We start from the raw sequence: 17537 nt of genomic DNA on the forward strand, positions 1-17537 counted from the left end.
ACAGGGAACAACACAGAGGAGCAGACATACAGGGAACAACACAGAGGAGCAGACATACAGGGAACAACACAGAGGAGCAGACATATATGCAGGGAACAACACAGAGGAGCAGACATACAGGGAACAACACAGAGGAGCAGACATACAGAGAACAACACAGAGGAGCAGACATACAGGGAACAACACAGAGGAGCAGACATACAGGGAACAACACAGAGGACCAGACATACAGGGAACAACACAGAGGAGCAGACATACAGGGAACAACACAGGGGAGCAGACATATATGCAGGGAACAACACAGAGGAGCAGACATACAGGGAACAACACAGAGGAGCAGACATACAGGGAACAACACAGAAGAGCAGACATACAGGGAACAACACAGAGGAGCAGACATACAGGGAACAACACAGAGGAGCAGACATACAGGAAACAACACAGAGGAGCAGACATACAGGGAACAACACAGAGGAGCAGACATACAGGGAACAACACAGAGGAGCAGTCATACAGGGAACAACACAGAGGAGCAGACATACAGGGAACAACACAGAGGAGCAGACATACAGGGAACAACACAGAGGAGCAGACATATATGCAGGGAACAACACAGAGGAGCAGACATATATGCAGGGAACAACACAGAGGAGCAGACATACAGGGAACAACACAGAGGAGCAGACATACAGGGAACAACACAGAGGAGCAGACATACAGGGAACAACACAGAGGAGCAGACATATATGCAGGGAACAACACAGAGGAGCAGACATACAGGGAACAACACAGAGGAGCAGACATACAGGGAACAACACAGAGGAGCAGACATACAGGGAACAACACAGAGGAGCAGACATATATGCAGGGAACAACACAGAGGAGCAGACATATAGGGAACAACACAGAGGAGAAGACATACAGGGAACAACACAGAGGAGCAGACATACAGGGAACAACACAGAGGAGCAGTCATACAGGGAACAACACAGAGGAGCAGACATACAGGGAACAACACAGAGGAGCAGACATACAGGGAACAACACAGAGGAGCAGACATACAGGGAACAACACAGAGGAGCAGACATACAGGGAACAACACAGAGGAGCAGACATACAGGGAACAACACAGAGGAGCAGACATACAGGAAACAACACAGAGGAGCAGACATACAGGGAACAACACAGAGGAGCAGACATACAGGGAACAACACAGAGGAGCAGACATACAGGGAACAACACAGAGGAGCAGACATACAGGGAACAACACAGAGGAGCAGACATACAGGGAACAACACAGAGGAGCAGACATACAGGGAACAACACAGAGGAGCAGACATACAGGGAACAACACAGAGGAGCAGACATACAGGGAACAACACAGAGGAGCAGACATACAGGGAACAACACAGAGGAGCAGACATATATGCAGGGAACAACACAGAGGAGCAGACATATATGCAGGGAACAACACAGAGGAGCAGACATACAGGGAACAACACAGAGGAGCAGACATTTCTGCAGGGAACAACACAGAGGAGCAGACATACAGGGAACAACACAGAGGAGCAGACATACAGGGAACAACACAGAGGAGCAGACATACATGGAACAACACAGAGGAGCAGACATATATGCAGGGACAATCAATAAAGTGAGGGAGTCCAGGTGAGTCCAAAGAGCGCAGCTGCGCTTCATGATGGTAACAGGTGAGTATAATGACGGGTAGCCTGGCGGAGGGGTAGTGGGAACAGGAGTGCCACTTATAGTTTGTATGTCATTGTGAGACTTCCATGTTGTATGTTATGAAGACTTCCAAAATATGTTTCACAAATGAAAAGTTTGGGAAATATTTGTTGTGAATGAAATCCTCTCAGGTCTTCAAAGCAAGAGAGTTCCAGGTGATTGACACAAAATTCCCTCCATCAAAAAAGCAATACTAATGTTTTCAGTCGCTGCTGATATTTCTGTTCCCTGCCTCCACCTCATACTCCTGGCCTCTATCCAACACCTGCTGTGACATCAAATGAAACAGGACCTACACAACAAATCTGCTCTCATAACTCTGGCCCAGCCAAGCACAGCTTAACCCCCCACCCCACCCCTGACATAGCTAGTGCCTCTCTCTCAAACCAGCCAAACTTATATCCCACATGACAACAACCCCTGTGCCGGTGTGGATGGCTTTTCCAGGGGCCGTAATGGGAAAACTTGCGCTGTCGGGAAACGTTACGGGATTGGGATGGGTGCAAGCACCTGTCGGCAATGCTGAACGCAGCAGGATTCCATTACAGACTTGGTAGTTGGCCAACACAGACCATTTACTGGGAATCACAGAATGTTGTCAATCTTTACCAGTAACGGGTAGCCCATCAGTACCAGATACTAGAGAAAATAGCTCACATATACCAACACACAGGCATATCTCCTCTGGACAGATGCTGTCTGAAAACCCATAATATACAATTATAAATTCCATCATGATGGAGAGTCTATTTGTATTGGTTTGTTATTTCATTACATAGAAGGAGGAAGACAGGAGTGAAAACACAGTATAGAAACTATCTAACACATACAATCACAGTCCCAATCAATGTGTGTGTGTGTGTGTGTGTGTGTGTGTGTGTGTGTGTGTGTGTGTGTGTGTGTGTGTGTGTGTGTGTGTGTGTGTGTGTGTGTGTGTGTGTGTGTGTGTGTGTGTGTGTGTGTGTGTGTGTGTGTGTGTGTGTGTGAGCATTGAGGCAGTGTGAACTCTGAATCCTCTGTCAGAGAACATCCATCACCACATAGTGAGAGAGTGAAAGGAATGTCACATGGCTATACTGTGAGGGGTTAAATATTTCCTTCCTCTGTGTTGGTTTTAAAGCATACCTGTCAAATACCAGTCTTATTATTAACAAGCCAGATACGTATTACAATAAACCACCTTTTGCTTAGAATAATTTTTTTTTAAACCGACATTATAATTATTGAATATTGAAAATCATTTTCTACAGTTATTCAAGGTTCTAATCCCTAGTGCTAAACAGGAAGTGTGTATTATCCAAACACATAATGGAATGCTTGGGAAGAGAGGGAGAGAGAGGGAGCTGCTGTATCGTCAGCCCGTGTTCAGTACTGTAGAGCCATTCATGAAAAAGCCTTCCTGGGGTTTTCTGCAGGTCTGCAGTGAGAGCATTAGCACTTAAAGCCCCTGTGCCATGATTAACAATCAACCACCCCGTGAGCCTCCATGTTATCCTCTAACGCTCCAGCAGGAGAGAAAATCTCTGTTTTTGTCACCAAAATCCTTAATTCTTTCTTCCAAGAAGAAAAAGGGGTAATACCAAGAATCTGCTTGAGAAATATTTGAAGAAAGAAAAAAACTCCCAATAAAACACGTGTGAATGAGGGGGAATTGCGGACAAATGCAGTAATGAAATTCATTTTCAACTCTTTACACACCATTTCAATCTTATTTTCTGCTTGTTAACCACATCTTGTTGGTGAGGGTGGGCAAGACTGGCCAGTATTGATGGGTAATTGTGTATAATTAACTCCTTACACACGATTTTCATCAATACAAATAATTGTACATTCTGTTCTACCTACTTAAGGCTCAACCCCTTACATAGAGTCACATTTAAACACTCCTTACTGAGGTGCCCAAAGAAGATAACATGTGGAATCTCCAGCTTTACAGAAACACATCACACACACACACACACGCTAACACACACAAGTGGACATAGGGGCAAAGCAATTCTATTTTCTACGACAGAAGAGAATTGCTCAGTGAGAAGGCAATCTAATGCCTATTAATTCAAACTCCAATTTGGACAGCGACGCATCTATTACTCTAATGCTCCATCGTACTTTTACTGTGTGGAGGGCCGCGCCGAGAGGAGAGGGAAGGTGAAGCAGCATGACTGGGGGGTTAGGAGCCTATGGAGGGGAGCAGGGTAGCCCTACACTGCCTCCCACACATATACAGTCCCTCCTCTACAAGCCTACCGTAGCCAGCTGTTTCCTCTACAGAGATACTGCACACAGCCCAGACTGAGAGCTGAAGATGACTGTCGTACAAGATTAATGGAATACCATATAATACTAAGGTCTAAAAACTTTGAACAATTCCTTGAAGGAGATTAAGTGCCTTCATTTCTAAGCTTTAGCTAATTATTTCATTCACATGTGTTTCTCATGTTCGAAGTAGGATTTTCATGTCCCAGGAAAGTGGAAACCTCTGTTTTGGAGCAGATGTGCCTCTATCAAGATTAATTTTAATTTGTTGATGTTAATCCAATTGTTTTACAATTGTAGCAATTTAAATGAGCCAATGAAAACCCAGAGCTTTAGAAGCTAGAATAAAAGACGATGGATCGACACACAGTAGTCTATTACTGAGTTCCTTTTTCTAATTGAGTGGTGGTTCAGCAAATTATATACACAATTTTAACCTTGGGTCATTGAATCATTAAAATTGTCAGATGTCTACATCAGAAGCATTTTTTGTAAAAATGTAACTTTATGTTGCTTACGGTACACATCCATATCAAAAGAGGTGAGACAGGGAGGATATAGGGGAGACTTGTGCCCTTGGCCTTGAACTGACCTGTGGGGAGAGGCCGTTGCTGACCGGGTTCATGTGGTTGCTGGCAGCTGATTGGCTCATGAAGGTGTCTGAGTAGCTGGAGAAGCTGTGGCGATTGGATGAGAGGCCGTAGGGGGAGCTGCCGTCAGAGAGCCCGCCCTGGTGCATGGAGGACGGAGGCAGGGGTTGGGGCCGATGTAACGTACTGCTGCCATCTGAACCAATAACAACGACACGGAGCATGAGTAAGGAAGTGAGACAAGAGAACCACAAATAAATATACTGTTCTCAAACCTCAGCCTTGTAAACAACGTATTGCACCTTAATGGTCTCAAATCCCCAGACTCAGATCAAAAACCAAAAGTAAGGAGATAAAATGATGTTTTAGCAGTGGCTTATGCCGGCTCAGACATAATGTGACCCCTTTTCATACTGTATGTAGCTTAGAAATATCCTGCTCTTGATTTGATTTCAAACTCCGTTAAAGCCTTAGGCTGTTTCCCTGTCATCGTGTAACAAAGGCTAGTTGCTGTATAGATCCTATATTTAGCACATAACTGTTTAATGATATAACATTCTGTTAACATGTCCTAAACGTGTAGCAGACATACCATAGATATTTGTAACCCAAGTGATACCTAGAGTAGATTAAAACACGCCCATTTACACAAACATCTGAGCCCAAAACAGAGCCTCTGGGATAAGCAGATGTGGAGGCTTGTGTGTGAGTGTGTGCGCATGTGTGTGTGTCGGTGTGTGTGTCTTACCCTGTGACAGTGTAGTGCCGGGGTATGAGCACTCAGGTAGCTGGTAGGTAGGTAGGCTGGGCATCCCCGTGGGCGGGAAGCCTCCAGGTAACAGGTGGTTGAAGGCGGCCAGCTGATTGGCTCCTGCCTGCTTGCGCCATCTGGCCCTTCTGTTGCTGAACCACACCTGGAGGGAAAAGAACTGATGAGGAGGACGAAGAGGACCAACTACAAACAGAGAGAAGAGAGAGAGAGAGAGAGAGAGAGAGAGAGAGAGAGAGAGAGAGAGAGAGAGAGAGAGAGAGAGAGAGAGAGAGAGACAGCGATAGATAGAGCAAGACAGAGAGAGAGTGAGCAAGACAGAGAGAGAGAGAGAGAGAGAGAGAGAGAGAGAGAGAGAGACAGATAGATAGAGCAAGACAGAGAGAGCGAGAGCATGACAGAGAGAGAGAGAGAGACAGTAAGACAGAGAGAGAGAGAGCAAGACAGAGAGAGAGTGAGCAAGACAGAAAGAGAGAGAGCAAGACAGAGAGAGAGAGCAAGACAGAGAGAGAGAGCAAGACAGAGAGAGAGAGAGAGAGAGAGAGAGCAAGAGAGAGAGAGAGAGCAAGACAGAGAGAGAGAGAATGTCTACCTTCCACTCAGTTTAGCTACTCTATAATAAGCCGTCTGTAAGAGTGAAGCACCCTCTAACCCTCAGCAAGCACAAGGTTGTGTATACCAGAAAAGCCATCATTTTCTCCTCATGTTCTGTGCAAAGGAATAGGTGAGTATGTTAACATAATGTATATATTATCAAATGGATCTATGATTCCAGAATGCTCCAGATGAATTGAGTGTGTAGTCCAACCACCTGTGATTCATCTGCCTGTTGCTGTGAGAGATGGTGGTGGTGGTGGTGGTGGTGGTGGAGCTAGCTTGTCCCTGTAGGAACCAGAGACTGCATGGAGGTCCAGTGGTCTGGCCCTGTTGTTCATCTTAAGTGGCTGAAGCTGTGATCTGTGTCAACAGTCTGCCCTAAGAAGTCATTAAGGGGTCAGAGGTAGGGGCCACAAGCTGCATATCAGACATCTCAAGTATGTTTGTGAACCTATTAGACACTTGGAGGCCATAAAGAATGCCACCACAGTTGTGCATACTCTCTTGTCAATAGTATGTATTCTCTCTCTCTCTCTCTCTCTCTCTCTCTCTCTCTCTCTCTCTCTCTCTCTCTCTCTCTCTCTCTCTCTCTCTCTCTCTCTCTCTCTCTCTCTCTCTCTCTCTCTCTCTCTCTCTCTCTCTCTCTCTCATAATCAGATATATGTCAATATAAATACATACATAGTGAACTATTTCAAGCAGTTTATCTGTAATAAAAAAAAACATGAATACATATTATTTTCACAGTCTAATGGCACATTGTTTACATCTTGGTAGCTAAATAAAATGTAGAATTATATCAAAATGCACACACCATTATCAACGTTCAACTACAAATGCACAATGTCAACTCCCTGAATGGAAGTGACTAAAGAGAGTCCTTTTGAACTGCAGTGATTTACACATTTTAAAAAGGCTTCTGCTTCAACAAAACATGAATATAATCAGGCCTTTTGAAAAGAGCAGCCATACAGCCAGCAACCTGTTCCATTTAACCAAGACAAGGCCTGGGCCCAATGTGGGCTAAAGGTTGAAGGACACTGATCTATGCCTCGCACTGGCAATTCATCAGAGTTTAATACACTGTCAGCGCAGTTCATCTACTGTTGTGTTTCAAACGGCCTGGCCTATTGTGAAGCCAGATGAAAGGAGGGGACAAAAGGGATTCCATACGCCAGTCAGAACACTGGGAACAAAGAAGGGGCGTCCCTTTTAAACAGTTCTTAAAGAGCCTAACTTTCAAGGGACTAACACAGGGACAGACTCATTGCTATTGAGGCCTCTCCTCCTGAACACAAACAAATGCTACACATAAATTCACATACACAGAGATCTCAATCACATAAAGAAAAATCTCAGTTTTGATTGTCTGCCTCATCAAGAGCATCTCGTGATGAAAAGGGACTGAGATAATAATAACCCACTGTCCAAGCACTCGTGAGAAATAAGTCACTCAACTTCTAACCCCAACCAACAGGAAGCCTCTTCTGGAAGCAGATCATTTCCTCACACTTTCCATTCAACAAACAAACTCTTCTAGACCAAATAAAGCACTGCCATGGCTCAGGGCTCCCTGCTGCTCTCACTGATGTGGCTGCTATTGGGATGTAGTGGAGCGTGGTGCTGGTTCTGAGCTGGAGCTGGACAAACAGCTGCCTGCCATAGGGACACACCCCTTCCTTCCACACACGCCCAATCACCCGGCCCTGCAGTGCCACCCTCACCTCTGACCTCTGAACCTCACCACACAACCCGCCCCTCTTTTATGTTCCATTACACTTCCTTATTTTTGTCAGTCAAGCCACAGGCAGGAGGTGTTCTATCATGGCAAACACAAAACACACAGAAATTTTTCCTTCACTTCACTTTTCTCTTTCTAACACTTGCTCTCTTGCTCTCTTTCTCTCTGTCTCTCTGTCTCTCTGTATCTCTTTCTCTCTGTCTCCCTTTCTCTCTGTCTCTCTTTCTCTCTGTCTCTCTTTCTCTCTGTCTCTCTTTCTCTCTGTCTCCCTTTCTCTCTGTCTCTCTTTCTCTCTGTCTCTCTGTATCTCTTTCTCTCTGTCTCTCTTTCTCTCTGTCTCTCTGTCTCTCTGTCTCTCTTTCTCTCTGTCTCTCTGTCTCTCTTTCTCTCTGTCTCTCTTTCTCTCTCACAAAACACATTATGAAACTGTACATTTCTGGTCTTTCTTAACACTGTTATGAAATCCTCCGATACACAATTTACAACATTTTCTGATAGAATGTCCCTCCCCTCCTCATGTCAGTCTATAATGACATAATAGGATGTTCAGAGTGGTGCATGGTGATGTCTCAACATCTGCCTCCCATGCCCTGCGGCCCCCATTGTCACCCATCCACTTTAATGAGAGGGGAGTCTGTGAAGCGCATTTGTCTAAGTGAATTTACTCCGAGGCTTTGAACAAGCCCGCTGCGACGCCTAGCTACTCAAGTCAACTAAAATGCCAAAGGCTGCACCGCTATCGAGTTAACGCTGGCAAACATTGGGCCCAATGTGACCAGGTCAATACTGTATTGTTGGGCGAGAGGGGGCCATGCGTCACTGCTGATTCAGAGGAGATGGAATGTTTTCTCCAGCAGCTCTACAACAGCAGACACTGAGATAAACAGGCACACAAACACACACAGGCATGCACGCACATATGCATGCGCACGAGTGCACACACACAGACAAACATGCGACACACACAGACAAATATGCGACACACACAGACAAATATGCGACACACACAGACAAATATGCGACACACACAGACAAATATGCGACACACACAGACAAACATGCGACACACACAGACAAATATGCGACACACACAGACAAATATGCGACACACACAGACAAACATGCGACACACACAGACAAACATGCGACACACACAGACAAATATGCGACACACACAGACAAACATGCGACACACACAGACAAACATGCGACACACACAGACAAACATGCGACACACACAGACAAACATGCGACACACACAGACAAATATGCGACACACACAGACAAACATGCGACACACACAGACAAATATGCGACACACACAGACAAACATGCGACACACACAACACAAACATGCGACACACACAGACAAACATGCGACACACACAGACAAATATGCGACACACACAGACAAATATGCGACACACAACACAAACAGGAGGAGGATTTGAAGCTGTACTCTGGAACCCGATCACAAAGTCACCTTGGACCACAGATTCTCCACTGCTCTCCCCAATCCGGTTGAATTCCTCTACACTACAGAGAGAGAGCTTCATCCCTCCTCCATTTCACCTCAAAGTCTGCTACTACAGCGTCCATCTCTGTCCTGTTTTGCCAGTGTAAGAGTTTTGCTGGTTGCCTGGCTTCCTCTACACTTGGACTAACATGGACTATGTTCAGTATCCCTGCAAGATACTGGAGGAAGTTGGAGGATGGGGGGATGGTAGAAAACCTGGGGCACAACCACATCTCTTAGGACTAGAGCTTAGTGGAGGGAGACCAAAGGGGGGTAGGGGGGGTTGGGGGAAATGAAGGCTGGAACGAACGTCAGGCAAGTTGAAGGTCCTGGAAACATGTCCCCGAGTCTAGTGAAGTGAAGGTCTGGAGAGAGATGTGTTAACAGCAGTTGCTTTTCTGTACTTTTGATTTGGCAGTGTCACATATACAGTGTATCCTTTAATCCCACTGGGCAAACATTGTTAACCAACATGGTTTCCAATTCATTTCAACACAAATAATCAATGTGATGACATTGAATCAATGTGGAAAACTAATTGGGTAAAAAAAAGGGCATTTAGCATTTTTTTCACCCAACCTAAATCCAATGACATTGTACATTTTCTTGTTGATTTCACTTTGAATTCTTGTTAGTTGACAACTCAACCAAATTTAAATGAAAATTAGAAGTTGATCTAGTGTCTTTGCCTAGTGGGATGTAATCTCTTATCTGAGAGGGTGACCTGGGTCTGTATTCCACCATTTCTCTAGACCTCACTCACTAACACAACACAATGGACTCTACAGAGCTGAGGATCCCATTCCCTTATCATTGATCTACGATAACACTAGCACAACACTGCAATGCATGACATTACATTGCATTCAAACCCTTTGTCTCAAATAGGATCTAATTGTCTTTATTTAAAGTTATTGTAACAATTCTACGTTTCTTAAGACAACGGTGCCACGTGTACATTTCACAAAGTGAACTATGCGCTACAAAAACAAGGATGAACCCTTCTGCTCATGTATTCTCAATGGTGCACTCCACAAACACAATGAACACAGTAGTGCAAAGAGGCGAAACAACATAGAAATCCTCATCGGTTTTAAACCATGCGCTACCCACTCAGCTCTGGCTGTTTCTCTCTCTGCCTGCCTGCCAGACTGACACTATGCTAATTAGAGAGGCTGGGAGTGTGAATTTGAGAGGAGAGTGGGATTAGCTCGATAAGTATCAGGAATACAGAGGGACTGAAGGAAAGTCATTTAAATTCTAATAATAAGAAACTGTTCGAACATTCACATGGATGCATTGCAACAATTTCTCCTCCACAATCTACATAAACCCTATCCATTCCTTTATGGAACCGACATAAAACCAGACTGGTGGGAACATGGATGCCTGTTGGGTTGGGTGGGCTCTGCTATTGTTACTACTGAATCCTACTATGCCATTCTCTCCTGCCATTGGTAATCACCTAGCATAGAAACAACCTGGTAAATCTCTATTTCATGATACATCTCTGTGACGTCATTGTGTTTATCCTAAAGTACATAAATGGAATATATCTGTCTTTGATGAATGTGTGACAATATGTCCCTTTCAGTTTTGGGGGATTGACAAGATGGGTCAAGATGGAACTCTGCAAGATTTGGTTGTTCAACATGAAAATAAGACATTCAATAGATAGTCTATAATCTATCCTGTGACACTATGAGGTAGTGCTGGGATCTCTCCTCAGCCTCTCCATAGAGGCCTCAGAGATCAGAGACAGGGCACCACAGAGACAAACAGAGCAGGATCCTCGACTCTCTGTGTCGGCTAGCATCAGAAGCCTAGCGCACTCTCCAGATAGAGAAAAATGTCTTCCCAAATTGATTTCTACGCTTCATAAAAGACTATGCTTATACCTTATTAGATCCCTCTAACTATAATAGCTACATGCAAAATGTTTATTGGTAATGAAAGGGGAGCTATGTGACAGATTCGCTAAGCGAGCCAGCCAGCGCCGCCACCGCTCAGATGAGTCTCCTCAGAAGAGGTAGAGTCGGCCTCGTAAAAACTTCAGCCTAAATAGAAGAGAATGTAATTCACTTCATGTGTGAGGAGGAGAGGAGCACTGATTTACAGCGCTAAGGCCCAGGCTCTGGCCTCCCTCCCTCCCTCTGTTCTCTACCCTCCCTCCCTCGCTCAACAGCAACCCCCCTCCACCTGGCCCAAACTTCTGAAGGATAGACACAAGTGATGCTCTTTTCTCTTCTTAATAGTCTTTGGAAGGACTCCACTGCCTGATCCAGTCAGGAATGAGTGTTTTATTTCAAATGCCGAATGGCAGCACAGAGAGTGGGGTGCTCAGAACAGGAGACAGGTAGCTAGATTTATAGGGACGGGTAACCTGGAACTAATGGCTGTGAGATATGGATCAGATCCCGCAATTTGTCAGTTGGGGTGATAAAACAGTGGTGGGGCCGGGAAAGGGCTGCTGGTAAGCTGCTGGGAGCTGTGTTTTAGGGGGTGGTGGGCCTGATGAAGATGGATGAGATAGTGTGACACAAGATGGCAGGCAGGGGAAGGGAGGAGAGGGGGTTTGGGTTGGCTGAGTTTATGGGGCAGTGAGTTTGGGCTGTGGAGTCACTGGTAAACCAAACACTTGTCACTTCTCGTTAAACCAGGAGTCCTCCTGAGCAACCTTCGACACAAGACCTCTCCGCTTGGAGTGGGCACATATACCCTCACAGATAATAGTACTTTTACTGACTGCAGTGTATACCACACACAGTGCTTTATAGATGATCACCTAGAGATCAAAAACAACTAACAGGGTAAGCCCTAACCACCACCTCAAATCCTACTGCTGGGTTTCTCCCTCACCGCACTGCCTTCTCAGCCTCCCCAACTCGTTGACATCTGGAAGATGCGTCATTGCAGCTGTGCTGGAGCAGGTCAGCTCTCAGGCCAAAGGTTCTTCAGTCCTGCCCAGAGATGGACCATTTGGGTACCTACGTGAAAACCCAGCTGGCTGACATCTTCAAAACGCACTGACACTAAAACTGTCAAGTTCACACACCAAAATCCAGCCTGTGGCTTTTTTAAATGTATTGATTCAATTTGGATTAGTTTTAGAGAATAGGCTTCACCAAGTTGTTCTTATATCAACATGTCTCCAGTGGTCAGTGTGGTTGTTTATTGAGGATGTGTCTGAGGACTTTAGCAGGTTGATGAGGAGCAGGGTAAGTCTTTGGTGTTCAGATGCAATGGGGCAGTGCTCTAGCAGAGCCAATGAAAAAACCACACATGACTCCTGAAAAAGAAACAACGCTACAATGGGCTCCATAGTCCGTCCTAAATCCTCCTCCCAACCACCTTGCCAAACCGCTGAGCAACATTGAAGACCGATGGTCATTATTTACTTTGGTTAACCACTCAGAGGTGACCTTCTCAGAAAATTAAGTTTGATTTGATCTTTGGAGACTTTCAAAGCGTTTCAAAATTAGATGATGAGGAAAACTGCATTAATTATGGCTGCAATCCCTTTAACAGGATGATATGACAACAGCCAATGAAAGTGCAGGGCGCCAAATTCAAACAACAGAAATCTCATAATTAAAATTCCTCAAACATACATGTATCTTATACCATTTTAAAGTTAATCTTGTTGTTAATCCCACCAAAGTGTCCGATTTCAAATAGGCTTTACAGCGAAAGCACCACAAACCATTATGTTAGGTCACCGCAAAATCACAAAAAAACACAGTCATTTTTCCAGCCAAAGACAGGAGTCACAACAAGCAGAAATAGAGATAAAATTAATCCCTAACCTTTGATGATCTTCATCAGATGACACTCATAGGACTTCATGTTACACAATACATATATATTTTGTTCGATAAAGCTCATATTTATATCCAAAAACCTCAGTTTACATTGGTGCCATGTTCATAAATGCCTCCAAAATATCCGGAGAAATTGCAGAAAGCCACGTCAAATAACATAAATACTCATCATAAACTTTGATGAAAGATACATGTTTTACATAGAATTAAAGATACACTTGTTCTTAATGCAACCGCTCTGTCAGATTTCAAAAAGCTTTACGGCAAAAGCACAATATTCAATAATCTGAGAACAGCGTTCAGCCACAAAAGGAAGCCATACAGTTACCCGCCAAATTGTGCAGTCAACAAAACTCATAAAAAGCATTATAAATCTTCACTTACCTTTGCTGATCTTCGTCGGAATGCACTCCCAGGACTCCCACAGCCACAATAAATGTGTTTTGTTGTTTTGTTCGGTAATGTCCATAATTTATGTCAAAATAGCTATTTTTGCTAGCGTTTTATGGTAAACAAATCCAAAGTCAGAAAGCGCGTTCACTAAAAGCTCCGTAACAGTCAGTAGAAACATGTCAAACGATGTATTGAATCAATCTTTAGAATGTTTTTAACATAAATCTTCGGTAACGTTCCAACCGGAGAATTACATTGACTTCAGATGTGTGATGGAACAGAGCTCCCTCTCACGTGAACGCGCATGGTCAGAGCATGGCCAGGTCATGGTAGACCTGACTATTACCTGTCTCCTTCAGCCCCACTACACAGTAGAGGCATCAGACAAGGTTCTACAGACTGTTGACATCTAGTGGAAGCCGTAGGAAGTGCAAACTCATCCATGTCCCACTGTTTGTTCAATAGGGGCTGTGTTGAAAATCTACCAACCTCAGAATTCCCACTTCCTGTTTGGATTTTTTTCTCAGGGTTCTGTTATACTCACAGACATCATTCAAACAGTTTTAGAAACTTCCGAATGTTTTCTATCCAATACGAATAATAATATGCATATATTAGCAACTGGGACTGAGGAGCAGGCAGTTTACTATGGGCACCTCTGTGCACCTTTCATCCAAGCTACTCAATACTCAGCCATAAGAAGTTAACAAATGATGTCCATGATTTAAATACCTCAGGTTTTCACATGACATCATTTAGCTCTATTATCTCGCAGGAGAGAAAAGTGTCCTTTTAGTTTTCAACCCTGTTTGTTTTCTTTCTTCATTTTTAGACTTCAAATTACCAGAAATTTCCAGAAATACTCGAAAGAGGCAAATGCCTGAAGGGATTCTCTCTGAAATGTCAATGTAATTGACCTACAAATATGGTTGTGAAGTGCCTGGAACATGGACAAGACACCTCTGTCTCTCTGTCTGGGCTCTGTAGCCCAAGGGTTCCCAGTGGGGTAGATCTAAATGATTGGTATTTTTATGTGTATTAAACAACTGATTAACTGAATTTTGGATCAGTGAAAAAAGTTTAGAGGGTGCGATACAATACAATGTAATATTATTCATCCAAAATGGATGTTCTTAACCCTTAGATGCACATGGGCCTGGGAGGCTCACAGGGATATTGGTATCCACAGTACTCCATCAATGATAAGTATTTTCCCCCAAAAAGTATTCTTGTATTCCCCCCACCCATTATTGTTGTTCACATAATGCACTGTAATTTAAGTTTTAAAACGGCACTATTTTCTCTCTGTCCCATGGCAAAATGTGTAGAATTGCAGGAAATTAGCTTTAAAACTGCAACATTTTCACTCTGATGCAAAGAGGGGGGGTTTAAAAAAAAAAAATCCCAGAGCCTGAGTCTGAATTAGTGCAGCCATGCACTGCAGAAGTCATAGTAAAAAAGCATATACACTCTGAAGTAGGTTGTTTTTCTGATATTATGAGGGGGTCCATAATAAATTTGCTATCGCTAAAGTGGTTGTCACGCCCTGACCGTAGATTGCTTTGTATGTTTCTATTTTTAGTTTGGTCAGGGTGTGATGTGGGTGGGTATTCTATGTTGTAGGTCTAGGTTTTCTGTTTCTATGTGTTTGGCCTGGTATGGTTCTCAATCAGAGGCAGCTGTCTATCGTTGTCTCTGATTGAGAGCCATACTTAGGTAGCCTGTTTTCCCACTTGTGTTTGTGGGTGGTTATTTTCTGGTTAGTGTTTGTTGCACCTGTCAGAACTGTTCGTTGGTCGTTTTGTTGTTTTTGTTCGTGTATTCATTTTTGATTAAAAGTATTATGGATACGTACCACGATGCACTTTGGTCCTCCTCTCCTTCTCCCGACAACTTTCGCTACAGTGGTCCCCTAAAAATAAACTATTTGGGAACCCCTGCTCTAGCCTACATGGCACTCTGCTCCACCAATCTTACACAGGTTTGCTGGATCTTTTCATCTTCGAGACCAATCACAATGAGCTTCACAAGCTCCACTCTACAAGGTCTAAATTCAAAAATTTGACCAAATGACATTGTAAATACGAAGCATTGTAACCCATCTGTCATAGCTCAAAATATATTAGACATGCATGTCTTTTCCAAATGTATTTCATGAGACATCCTTTACACTGTAATGGAGGAGAATCTTCAGAACAAGAGATTAATCAAATAATAACTGAAAGACCTTCCCAATCTCATGTTCAATTTTGCCTCATAAGCATATTTGAAACATTCTGAAATGTAATATAGCGCAAGAAAATATGCATGAGATAAATCTCTCAGCATCCTCCACTGAGTGTTGCAGTAACCAGTTAGACAACTTTCTGTTTGGACGGTTTGCTAGACAGACAATGTGTGGAATCAGTTACCCCTAACCGCATGTTTGGAGTGTGAGGAACAGTTAGCGCGCGGGGTGGTTCAGAGTTTGGGAGGTTCAAGGGGAGTGAGCGAGGGGTTGTGGTAAGAAGAGAGGGTTGCCCTTTTTTACTAGCATCTGATTGATTAATGTTGTTGTCAGGGCATGAGGTCCCTGGAGAGGATGAGGGACCCTCCATGATATGCACATGGTTTTTCAAGCGGCGGCAGGCTTGAAAGTGAGAGATGCTGGCCAAAGGCCGAAATGAGAAATCCATCAGGAACGCATTTCCTCTCTCTCTCCCTCTCTTTGTCTCGCTCTCTTTCTCTTCTCCTCTCTCTCTTTCTCTCTCTTTCTCTCCCTCCCTCCCTTCTGAACAGCTGCTGCTATAACTCTACTGTATTTTCCTTTAGTGTTACATAAAACCACATGGTACACAAGCTGTCAGGCAGGTCCTGAGTGGAGTCTTGGGTGTAGAGAAATAGAGCCTCCCCTGTCGAGGACTCACAGACACAACTCCCAGGTGAGGTGAGGAGGTAAAATATGGGTAAAAAAGACCTGCACTTGGATGAATGAATATTGTCGCTAGTAACTCTACATACCTCTTGCACAATCTTCAAATTTTGCTGCCTTAAAATTACATCTAAAAGGAATTCAATGGGATTTGTTTTGCTTCCGATCTACACAACATACTCCACAGTTCCGAAATGAAAGAGAGGTTAAAGAAAATGTTCCAAGTGAATACAATGAAGATGTCTTGATTGCGTATGTCTTCACACCCCAGAGTTAATACTTGAAGGAAGAACCTTGGGCAGCCATTACAGCTGTTCATCATTTTGAATAAGATGATACCAATTTTGCACAACTCTTAGGGCAACATACAGTATATCCATTGCTTTTGTCAAAATTGTTCAAGCTCAGTACATTTGGATGGGAATCATTGATTGGAAGCTATATTAAACTTTGCCTCCGATTTTGAAGCAGATTCAACACCTCTAGGAAAGCCATTCTGGTGTCGTTGCCATTAAAAGTTGTATAATTGTCCCCCCCAATAAAACTATGACAGTGTTAGTTTTTCTCTGGGGTGTGAAGACATACGCAATCAAGATGCCTTCTTTTATAATTTAAAATAAAAATGTGGAGTAAGTTGTGTAGATGGGTAGATTTTTATTTATTATTTCGTAAGACTATAGCAGGATATAAAAACTGAAGTTTGTCATGTACAGTTGTGGCCAAAAGTTTTGAGGATGACACAAATATAAATTTTCACAAAGTCTGTTGCCTCAGTTTGTATGATGGCAATTTGCATATACTCCAGAATGTTATGAAGAGTGATCAGATTAATTCCAATTAATTGCAAAGTCCCTCTTTGCCATACAAATGAACTGAATCCCCAAAAAACATTTCCACCGCATTTCAGCCCTGCCACAAAAAGACCAGCTGACATCATGTCAGTGATTCACTCGTTAATACAGGTGTGAGTGTTGACGAGGACAAGGCTGGACATCACTCTGTCATGTTGATTGAGTTTGAATAACAGACTGGAAGCTTCAAAAGGAGGGTGGTGCATGGAATCATTGTTCTTCCTCTGTCAATCATGGTTACCTGCAAGGAAACATGTGCGGTCATCATTGCTTTGCACAAAAAGGGCTTCACAGGCAAGGATATTGCTGCCAGTAAGATTGCAACTAAATCAAACATTTATCGCAT

At 43.6% G+C, this 17537-nt stretch overlaps 1 protein-coding gene across 12 annotated transcripts in view; it reads right to left on the reverse strand.

Annotated features, from left to right (window-relative positions):
* The window catches only part of LOC129815188 (paired box protein Pax-7-like), a 75393-nt gene that overhangs the window by 22630 nt on the left and 35226 nt on the right, over window positions 1-17537 (reverse strand). For all 12 annotated transcript variants that reach the window (XM_055868694.1, XM_055868688.1, XM_055868691.1 and 9 more), the window contains exons 6-7: window positions 5341-5506; window positions 4595-4788 (exon numbers count right to left, since the gene is read on the reverse strand). In XM_055868694.1, coding sequence (XP_055724669.1) covers window positions 4595-4788; window positions 5341-5506 — 360 coding nt within the window. The remainder of the gene's footprint in view (window positions 1-4594; window positions 4789-5340; window positions 5507-17537) is intronic.

The sequence above is a fragment of the Salvelinus fontinalis genome, chromosome 18 (genome assembly GCF_029448725.1).
Source record: "Salvelinus fontinalis isolate EN_2023a chromosome 18, ASM2944872v1, whole genome shotgun sequence".
NCBI lineage: Eukaryota > Metazoa > Chordata > Actinopteri > Salmoniformes > Salmonidae > Salvelinus > Salvelinus fontinalis.